This window comes from Vanacampus margaritifer, chromosome 2, assembly GCF_051991255.1.
Source record: "Vanacampus margaritifer isolate UIUO_Vmar chromosome 2, RoL_Vmar_1.0, whole genome shotgun sequence".
Taxonomy (NCBI): domain Eukaryota; kingdom Metazoa; phylum Chordata; class Actinopteri; order Syngnathiformes; family Syngnathidae; genus Vanacampus; species Vanacampus margaritifer.
Genome location: NC_135433.1, coordinates 46,145,559 through 46,156,672, shown reverse-complemented (window position 1 = coordinate 46,156,672; position 11,114 = coordinate 46,145,559). Strand labels below are relative to the sequence as shown.

General features: G+C 38.8%; 1 protein-coding gene across 1 annotated transcript; it reads right to left on the bottom strand.

The window, feature by feature from the left end:
- Window positions 1-3,291: 3,291 nt before the first annotated feature.
- snai2 (snail family zinc finger 2) lies at window positions 3,292-7,122 on the bottom strand. Its single transcript, XM_077558129.1, has 3 exons — window positions 6,903-7,122; window positions 6,314-6,817; window positions 3,292-3,916 (listed from the first exon to the last, which is right to left on the bottom strand). The coding sequence occupies exons 1-3, from the start codon at window positions 6,979-6,981 to the stop codon at window positions 3,735-3,737; spliced, it is 765 nt and encodes a 254-aa protein (XP_077414255.1). The 5' UTR covers window positions 6,982-7,122; the 3' UTR covers window positions 3,292-3,734.
- Window positions 7,123-11,114: the final 3,992 nt, after the last annotated feature.

The window sequence follows — 11,114 nt, the reverse complement described above, 5'->3', positions numbered from 1 at the left end:
GGTAGTAAGGGCTACAAGTGTAGATTGAAATTGTTTATGTGGTAAATCAGTTGTTGTTAGGTCACCTAGCAAACACAAGTTTGGAGATAAAGGTATCCTACAGTCCAAAATAGCGGAAAGTTTTTCTAAGACTTTAGTCCAGAAATACATAACCGGAGTGCATAACCATAAAGCATGAAAATAAGTGTCTGTAGTGTTTTGTAAACACTGGAGACAAACTAAAAAAATAGCAGGCTTTTCTAAATAAAGTAAAATATCATCGGCATATAGATAAATTTTGTGTTCTGTTACCCCAGAGTAAATTCCTTGAATCCTTCTTTCCTGGCGTATGGCTAATGCAAGCGGCTCAATAAATATTGCAAATAATAAAGGGGACAGTGGGCATCCCTGTCTTGTGCCTCTCTGTAGAGTAAAACTCTGAGATATAATCCCATTTGTAGTAACTGTAGCTTTAGGAGAATCATATAATACTGACACCCAGTGAATAAATGACTTCCCAAAGCCAAATTTATTTAAAACAGCAAAGAGGAAGGACCAGTTAACTTTGTCGAAAGCTTTTTCTGCATCCAATGATATAATAACTGCCTTTTTATCATGCCGCTGTGACATGCTAATAAGGTTAAAGAGCCTCCTAATATAGTAGAGTGACGATCTTTAATAAAGCCTGTTTGGTCGCTATGAATGATTGTCGAGATTACTGTTTCTAGTCTAGATGTGAAAGCCTTAGTGATCATTTTAATATCAGTGTTAATTAGTGAAATCGGAGGGTAACTTGATGGAAGGGTGTTTTTCTGGCTTTAATAAAAGTTTAATTGCTGCTGTATTCATGTGTGGGCGTATGTAAACATTAGTTTTAATTTCTGTTACTCCTCTTAAGAATAGTGAAGCAAGCATTAACCAGAAATGCTTAAAAAATATAGCCGGATAACCATCCGGGCCAGGTGCTCTGCCATTAGGCATACTATCTAGAGCACTGTACAACTCGTTTATAGTAAGCAACATGGTATTCTGATTGATATTGCGTTTGTGGAAATACCCGTTTTTATTCATCTGGTCAAAGGGAACCCAATTACGAATCAAAAATGGACCGATCCACTTTATGGGTCAATTGACCAAACTTTCTGGGTTGTTTTATACAAAATGACCCAATTTTTTTTACCCAAGAAAAGGATCTGACCAATATTGATGAGTTGATTTATACTAGAAAATCCATTTCTTGACTCAAAGTTGGGTCAAATTGACCCAAGTAGAGGGTCTGTCCATTTTTGACCCATAATTGGGCAAATTTTTTTACCCAACTGTTTAGAGTGTGTAGATTGAAAATGACCTTTACAGTACCTAAGGGCCACGGTTGTATATATCAACCTGGACTGCCAGTCGTCTCTAGCGGCTGAAAAGGGCAGCCATCTTGCGTTGCCGCTGCTACTGACAACTTATGGTATTTTTTGTCTGCAAACACTGTATGGGGTCATGAGAGCATCTCAAAGAATGAACTTCACTGGCTGCGTCAACCCTTCAGAGTGTATTATCTCAGTATCGTGAGGCGTGACTTACAGAAGTTATGTTTACTTTTCACAGCAATATTTTTTTTGATGGAGTTTGCTTTCATTTCATTGTTGATGCGATGGTTTGACAACATGATGCAGACGAATCTTTGGGTAGCAATCAAAGACAAATCTTAGGAGAGAAAATTTATAATCATATTCTGACCAATTAAATGTGCATTTAGAGCTCCTCCTAGACTTGTTGGTACAGCTGTACGACACACACTGTGGCATTTTTGCCGTAGAGATAGAAAATAATTAAAATTAGGTGGTCTTAGCAATTGGCAACACAAAATGGCTGCCAGTGGCTTCACTTCTCGCTACAACGAGTAGACGGCATTAGCAGTCCAGATTATTATATACGTCTATGCTAAGGGCTCATCTTGCGAAGGTCACATGACTAAACCCAGCAACCAGGTGAGCCGTGATTGGTTCTTAGGCATTGTGAGGTCATTTTCAATAGACAGCAAATAGCAAAATGGCCGCCCCTTGGCCCCAAATCAGCGTTTTTGTCAAACAATACATATTTTTGGGCAGGAATTATGATTTTTTTTAATTTTTTTTATTTTCAAAGGAAGTCAACCTTAAACATTTCTTAACAATAATATGTTATATGTGACCTCACTAGTCTAAACATGACATTCTCATCTCAGGGGGCGGCCATTTTGATTTTGATTTTGATGACATCACTGTTGCTCAGGGCTCAGGCAACGACCAATAACAGCTCACCTGTTTTCTGAAGCTGATCTGTGATTGGTTGTTATCTGAGACCTGAGCAACTGAGATGTCATCTTCAGTCTACAGCAAGTGGCAAAATGGCCGCCTTGTGATATTGATAAAAACTGCTGTATTTTGGTGCTTAACTCATATTGCACTAACACAATATTAACCAGAATACCATATATTATTGTCAATATTTGTTTTTATATTTTTTTGGGGGGGAAGGGGGTGATTCCCCTTTAAAAAGTAGCAATCTTCCAAAAGTAGTACATTTATTACCCTTATTTTGTGCAAGATTATTACTTGAAAAAATGGGCCTATTAAAATTCTAACTTTCCTCTCATAAGAATACAACTTTGTTTTTGAAAAAAAAAAATCTTGTAAAATTCTGACTTAATTTGTGTAATGTTCACATTCCCCAAAAAACATGATTTTATTTGAGTGAAAATTTTACTCTTTTCATGAAATTGCATGCATGTATATTTGCGTCAAAATTATTATTATTTTTAAACGCCAAAGGATGACATCCATCAGGCTTATGTTGCTTGATTTGAGTCTTATTTTACAGGGTTTAACTTGTTTTAGCGCTTGCATGACAGCCAGGAGTGTTTAATCGCTGCCCGTCGAGTTAGCCATTACGGCATTGACAGTTTGACCCCGGAACAGACTAATTCACCTACATTATTTCCCATGTGGGAAAAATGGGTGTCAGACGACTTAGCGTGTTTGGCCGTATTCAGCCAGGTGGAAACAGAGCACACAGTCAGACCCAAAGAAGCTTGGCGGGCCCTCAAAGGTTCTCGCAAGTGAGTGCCGATCAATATCGCTGTTACGTGTGACATTTCAACACGGTTTGATGTGTGCTAGGCCCGGGAAACGGGTTCAGGCTTGAATCTGAGCTGACTCACATCCCCCTTTCCCTTTCGAAACGCACTCGGATTAAATATCCTCAAAACACGCACGACTGAGGCCAACTAAAAAAAAAAAAAATGCCATGAGACTTTTATTTCACAAAGTGTCATGAGAGTATAAAAACAAACCTGCATTGCAGTTTTAATATACAATCATCGCAGTCACGCTTACATTCAATGTAATATAAAAATATATAAAAGCCAAAAATACATATTATTGCTGAGTAAAAAGTGAGGCACTTTTAAAAGGCGGCGGGAGCAAAAGATCCCGACGCGAGTGCCGGCAATCTGTTTGTAATGTCTGTGCAAAAATGAAAGTTCCCTAAGTAACAATGGCTTCAGTATTCCCATTGTGGCCTTTATGCTTGACATGGAGGCACAGGAGATGTTGTCGACATGCAAAAAGTGCATGAATGGCACAGGTAAGGCTTGAAACGGTGAAATGGACCAGCAAAAAACATTCCCTGACGACGCTCCCAGCCTTGGAAATTTGGTTGCAAAACAAACAGACAGAGGAAAAAAAGAGTCCAGCGGTAGTGGAAGCGAGTATCCGGTGCGTTCAGTGCGCGACGCAGCAGGCGGATTCCTCGTGCTTGTGCAGCAGCGACATCCGCGAGAAGGTTTTGGAGCAGTTCTTGCATTGGTACTTTTTCACATCCGAGTGGGTCTGCAGGTGAGCCCTGAGGTTGGAGCGGTCGGCGAAGGCCCGCTTGCAGTGGGGACACGAGAAGGGCTTCTCGCCTGAAAGGAAGTGACACAACAGGAGGCAAAGTTAAGACACACTAGTGTGACACACACACACGTGCAAACGTGAAGCGTTTTTTTTTTTTTAGAGTTGAAGGCAGGGGTGGGCAATGTAAGGCTCGTGGGCCGTTTGCAGGTCATGATAGCAGTTGATGTGGTCCACCGTGAAATTTTTGATGAGGTTTTGTTTTTGTTGTAGGAGGTTTGTTAGAAAATCTTCGTTCTGGGGATTCACAAACTGTGGTAAGTGCTGTGTGTGCCCGATTAAATATAATATGGCATCCTAGTTTAACAATGACACTTTTTTTTCTTTTTTGGAAAATTATAACTATGAGTAAAATTTAAGTTAATTCATGTTTGGTTATGATTTTTTTTCTCAAGAATGTGATTTGTCATAAAAATCTGACTTGATTGATAATCCCCCCCAAAAAATTTTAATATGACAGTTTTCCCTTCAAATCTGGACTTTGTCATGTGTGTTGGTGACATTTTTTTCTCAAAAATACAAAATGTTGATGATATTAAAGTATAGGACAGGCCAGGATCATACATGGCTTTAAAAAATATGTTATTGGTTCTTAAAAAAACATGAGGAAAAAATGTTTTTCCTTGTATTTCATTTCTTATAAACTGGTATGTGCCAACACAACTGCAGTGTGAAAAGGGGGTGCGCTGTTTCCCCCCCAAAAAATCTGAAAGGAAACATTATTAAACATGATGCCATTATTGGCTACAAGTGGGCTTTATTATGATCACCAAGTCTGCCTGAAGATGGCTATGAAGGGGGTGCACAATTTCAAAAAAAAAGTTTGGTAAAGGCAGCCATAGATAATCCCTCTGAAAGGAAACATGACTACATGAAGTACAGTACACTATTAGATTTAAACGGATGTGTGCAGGGACGAAGGGGTGCATCTCTACCCTGTGTGTATGTTGAAGGGGGCGCGTGGCTAAAAACAACCTTAGTCTGAATGAAAACACAATGAAACATAATTCTTTCATTGGCTACAAACAGATGTGTTTATTGGAGACGGACTTTGCCAACTCTGGACGCCAAAGGTGGTGCGCTTCTTTAAAAAAGATTGATCCTGTAACCAAGCATAATCAAATATGCCTTTAGTGACTATAAATGTGCACGTATAGGAGATAGAAGTGGTGTGACTACTCTGAATGCTAAAGGGGGTGCACAACTTTGGTAGGTTAAATGCGCATTCAGGGGTGCGCCAACTACTGTGTGCCTCGATGTTGAAGGGGAGGTCTCGCTTTAAAAATATTGATTCTAAAATTAAAAACTTGATTGAATATAATGTTTTGTGCGCGGGGCCTAGAGGGGTACACCAACTTTGCCTGGATGGCTACGGGGGTGCGCCCCTTATGAAAACTGTCAATGGAGAAAATAATGATGTTTCAATACAATGCTTTTTTTCTTGCATACATTTTTATTTAAAAAATGGGTACGTGCCTGGTAGTGGGGGTCTGCCTACACTCTAAAATCAGTTGGGTCAAAAACAACCCAACTAGGGGTAAAAAATGAACCGATCCTTTAGTTGGGTCAATTTGACCCAACTTTTGAGTCAAGAAATTGGTCTTTTAGTGTAAAACAACTCATAAATATTGGTCAGATCCTTTACTTGGGTCAACAAAATGGGTCATTCTGTATAAAACAACACAAAAAGTTGTGTCAAATTGACCTATAAAGTCCCTTTTTTTTTATTTTTATAAATAACTGGGTTACTTTTGATGCAATTATTTTTAGAGTCTGCACTGTAAAAATGTTAAAATGGGTGTGTGGGTTAAAAAAAAGAAGAAAAAACATTAAATCTGAATGCAAACTAAAAGTTGTCTAAAAAAATACTAAAATATCAAATGGGTCAAAAATAACTCAAATTGGGTCAAAAAGGGACCAATCCAACTTCTTGGGTTATTTATTTAACGCCAAAAAATGGGTCAAATGAATAACCCAAAAAACAATCAAATTGTGTGGATTGTTTTGTAGCTTATTCATTTGACCCAAATTTTGGGGTAAAAAAAAGGGTTGTTATTTGACCCAACTTTTTGGGTTATTTATTTAACCCCCAAAAAATTGGTCAAATGAATAACCCACAAATAATGTATAATCCAAAGAACAACCCAATTTTTTGTTGTTGTTTTGTTTTTGTACAAAACAACCCACTTTTTGTATTGGTTTTTGGCTTATTCATTTGACCAAACTTTTTGGGTTCAGTCCCCTTTTGACCCAATTTGTGTTATTTTTGACCCAACTGTTTCTAAAGTGTGTTTGGCTGCAATGAATCGTATGCTGCTTATTATTTCATAACATCTTCTCTCTCTCTCTTCTCTAGCACCCCCCCCCCAAACTCCCCCCTCCGCGCGCGAGGCCCTCGGCCAACTCACCGGTGTGCGTCCTGATGTGTCCCTGCAGCAGCCACGGCCTTGAGAAGGCTTTGCCGCAGATTTTGCACACGCACGGCAACGTGTGAGTCCTGATGTGCATCTTGAGCGCTCCCAGGCTCACGTACTCCTTCTCGCAATATTTACACGTGAAGCACTTTCGGACCTGCAGCGCGTCGCAGTGCAGCTGCTTGTGCTTGACGAGTCCCGAGTAGGTCGAGTAGGACTTGGCGCACTGCGCGCACTGGAACTTGTCCGCGTCCGGCTGCGGCGGGCCCGACCCGGGTTCCTCGTCGTCGCTGCGTGGGCTTTCGGACCCGCTGTGGTCCTTGGTGGAGGACGACGAGGAGAGCGACGAAGGATATCCGGACAGCGGGGACAGCGGGGACAGCGGGAGGCTGCTGGTGGTCCACACCGTGATGGGGCTGTACGCGGCCGGGCTCAGGAACTCCGGCTGGGGGATGACGGGCAGCGGGAGGCCCTTGTAGAAGTGCGGCATGATGAGCACTGAAACGGAAGAAGACGAGTCAGCAAAACGTTACCACAAAGTCACTTTGAAAAACTTTGCTCACTCCAACTTTTTTCTCCCCACCTGTTGGACTCTCCAGCTCGCTGTAGTTTGGCTTCTTGGCGGAGTTGATATGCTTCTTGACCAGAAAGGAGCGCGGCATTTTCAACACAACTTTTTTTTTCTACCTCCCACTTGTTTAAAAAAAACAAAAAAAAGTGTAAAGCAGACGTTAGAAAAGGGCGTTTTTGGTTTTTAAAAGACGGAAATCCTGCTTGCTCAAGTCCAGCTGAGGAGAGTCATGTTGGAGGCCAGCGAGTGCAGTGCAGAGAGTTGCGCTAAAGAGCAGTAAATAGTCTTTAGATCAGGTGCGAGGGCGGGGCCGCCAAGCTCTCATTTGCATGGCACGCTTGCGTCGCACCAATTAAAAGGCGCGCACGTGGAAGGGGGCTTGGCGCGCCATATAAGGCAGTGGGCGGGGATAGCATAGCGAAACAGGTGCAACTTTTGTTGGCCTGCGCTCTTGGTTCCAAACACCCCAAACACAGAAAATGAAAGCAAAAAGTAATTTTAAATAGAAAAAACTAACAAACTACCATTATAAGTAAAAGTAAGTAATTTATCCACACTTTTGCTTGAGTTTTTCAGGCACTTTCACTTGTACTCGTGTAAAAGTGAAATTACTGATAAAATGTACTTTGAAGTAGACTTGTTGACACTTTTACTTGCGTAACTTCAGTAAAGTTAATCTACTTACTTTTACTCGTACCTTATACAGTTACTGAAACATGAGTTTGTTAAACATGTATTTAAAAAACTACTCAAATCATTTGAGTAGTTAAAAAAAAAACATTACATTTGACTCAAATGTAATTCTACTGTGATATTCTAGTCAAACATGTATTTAAATTAGACTATAATTACTTTGAGACATTTTAATCAAATACAAATGTGATTATGCACTGTAGATTTCCTCGTGATAATTGTACTAGAATACAATTTTTCTTGCATTTTAATTGATACTCAAATAAAATTACATATGCGATTGTACTCAAATGCAGGTAAAAGTGTCTTGTACTTTTACTTAAAAACGTTTTCGATTTTTAGATGGTTTATCAGAGTACTAATGTAAATATCTTGTACTTTTGTAAAAATAAATAAATAAAATAATTAATAATAGACTGCAGTTAATATTTAGTAAATGTGCATTACAAATTTTTATTTAAAAAAAAAGTACAAATATATTTTTTTCAAGTGTCCAAATATGTGATTGGGTAAAAAAAAAGAAGAAGATTTCATGCCTGTGGTTTAAAGTACAATTACTTAAAACTTTTACTCAAGTCCAAGCAAAAGTACAGTACTTCTGAAAACACTCATAGCAACGTGAGGGCACTTTCAAAGTTAGTCTACTTTTACGTGTACTTGAGTCAAAGCACAATTACTTTTAGTATAGATAAGTAAATACAAATTTACTCAAGTACATTTAATCATAGTAATTTTACTTTGGAGTAGATTTTTTTCCCCGTACAAGTGTCTAACTTTGTTCTCAACCGTTCGATTGCAGACACTTTTAATTGACAAATCAAAGTATTGATACCCGATTGGAACCCTTGAGTAATCTATCCACCTCTGAACGATTCTTGTGTTATTTAAAACCTCTGGTGTTATTTCTTTTTTCATGGTCATATTAGCATGCAGTGCATAACTGTGTGTGTTATTGACGTGTCAACTGCAAGTGCCACAGTGCATGTATGCATCATCCACATTGTCATATTAGAGCCACGTGGGCCCTCAGCTAATGCAGCACATTCCACAGCCACTAACGTAATAAGGAGATTGCTCCTTGAAATGCAAATGTAAAGTAAAAAAAAAAAAAAAAAGTGCTCTCCCCATTCCTCATTCAAGGTCGGCCATGATAATGACATTAGTCCCCCACTCTGCTTGCTGGAAGTGAACATTAAAGTGGAGCAAAGTTGGCAGTCGACGCCCCCTTGTGTTCAACTTCTGGGGGGCGTTTGAAGAACATCTGAGCCGGTGAGAGAGGAGAAGAAAAAAGAAGCTGAGCTGTGCTGATGTGGAGAAGCTCGATCCACCGCAGATATGCAAAGCCCCCTCATGTCCGGGACACCTTAAAGTTAATTGTGAGCCTTATCTTGATCTTTCCGACGTACTTGCACATCACAAATAGTTTTTTGCCTTGCATGGATGACTAAGGCGAGGGAAGGTTATCTGCGTGTAATAACGGTAGGCTTCCACTGAGACTGATGCCTAGAAATCAATATTGTGCATCTGTTGGTGTGCGAGAGTCAAAACATTTGCAAGTCTGGGGGTGATGATGAAGACGACGAGGCACGCAGTGCTCGTCAATGCACGAAGGCTCAAGAGTGCAGCGGCAAGTTTTGACACATACAGAGGAGGCCTCGTCCTTGACATCCTCCACTGAATTCCCAATTGAGACTACTAGAACATCTTCGCAAAACTGGAAGCTTATTATATGCGATAAGTGTCATTTTGCACAACAGAAATAATCCACAGTGAATAGAAATGATCCACAAAGTTAAAAATAAAAATAAAAAATCACATTAAAGCTCGGTCACACTATTTGTAAATAATCTGTTGCTTGTCAGGATGAACGACATTTTCTACAATATAAATACACGGAATGCCTGGGAACAATCCACAAAGTATAAAAATTCACTGCACACTCAATCACATGCACATGTGCAATGCATGTTTCACAATAAATGCAATTGCTCTTTTCACTAGTTATTCATGATTATGTTAACCTTGCACAATAGAAATAAACAGACCCACTAGAAATAATCCACAAAGTCAAACTATATTCAAAATGTAATTGCTTCAAAAATCCACAATCTACAAATAATCCACACACTCCAAAAAAAACAACAACAAAAAAAACACACACACGGTAATGCAACACAATATAAATAAAGGGAATGTCTGGAAACAATCCCCAAAGTAAAAAACAAAACAACAAAAACAATGCATACTCGCATGCACGTGCAATGTGTTTCACAGTTAATGTGATTGCTCATCACATCAGTTCTTCATTATGGCTTTACCTGCACAATAGAAATAAAAAGAACCACTCAAAATAATCCACAGAGTCAAACTATAGTATATTCTCCGACATTCAAATTGCTCTAGTCATCAGTAATCTATGATAACCGTCACCTTGCACAATGAAAATAAACACGTGTGCTGAAAATAATCCACAATTTAAAAAAAAAATTTTTTTTTCAAGTCCAAGGCAGTCTCAGGCACTTGTGCACAACATTTATCATCTACTTACATCCCCTAGTTATTCATCAAAGGTACTAACATTGCAGAGCAAAAACTCCACAATCCACAATGACAATAAATGATCCACAAAGTCAAAAAAGCTCAGTTACACAAATGCGATGTGTATATTTTGTAAGTAATGTGATTGTTTCTCAGTATAAACAACATCCTGTGCAATAGAAATAAAGAGAATGTCTGGGAACAATCCACAAAGTAAAAAACAATTAAAAATCCACAGCACATTGAAGCATGCATGTGCAATGCACGTTTCACAGTTAATGTGGTTGCTCCTCTCACCGGTTATTCATGATGGCTCTCACTCCCCTCTAGTACACTAGTAGTTCCCTTTCTTACTTGATGATTGTAATTGCTTTCTACACTGCTCAGCCAGTTCACATAAATCCCCGAAAATCTCTAAATGATCATCAAACATCCAGAGTATATTGAATGATCATGATCATCGTCATCAAAGTCATCTTTCACCTCACAACTCTGCAAACAAATTAAAGTGCACATTATGGTTTGGATAAGATGGGAGAGCATGTTAAAAAAAATGACATATTTTTGTTGGCGTTACTCTCACAAAGATTGAGTGATTGTAATTGTATTTTAGGTTAAGTATGAGTGAAGCGAAATATACTCTTTAAACATTTCATTCAAGAATTTATATTCACAACATCAGTGGATTCTTTCGAGCCTTTTTTTAGATTTCTGTTTTGTTGCGTAGCAGTTTTCATAAATAATTGGTGACAGGAGCAATCTCATGAATTATATGACACGTACACTGCTCTATAATGTTGTGGACTTTTAGTGACAGTGAGTGAATATAATGTTGCTTACATTGAACTATATGATTAGAATAAGGATTCATTTTAAAAAGTTGTTTTGTTTTGTTTTGTTTTTTTTTACATTCATGGCATGTCTAAGTTCAGCTCCATTGTGTTGGTGTTTAAAAGCAAAATTGTATTTGTGTTTAAAAAAAAAGTGTGATCT

What these genes read in the sequence shown, in the direction of transcription:
- snai2 (XM_077558129.1), bottom strand. Translation starts at nt 6,981, where the DNA reads ATGCCGCGCTCCTTTCTGGTCAAGAAGCATATCAACTCCGCCAAGAAG. An exon ending in CGAGCTGGAGAGTCCAACAG is followed by an intron (nt 6,818 to 6,902) that starts GTGGGGAGAAAA and finishes CTTCCGTTTCAG; the next exon opens with TGCTCATCATGCCGCACTTC. An exon ending in ACACATCAGGACGCACACCG is followed by an intron (nt 3,917 to 6,313) that starts GTGAGTTGGCCG and finishes ACTTCCTTTCAG; the next exon opens with GCGAGAAGCCCTTCTCGTGT.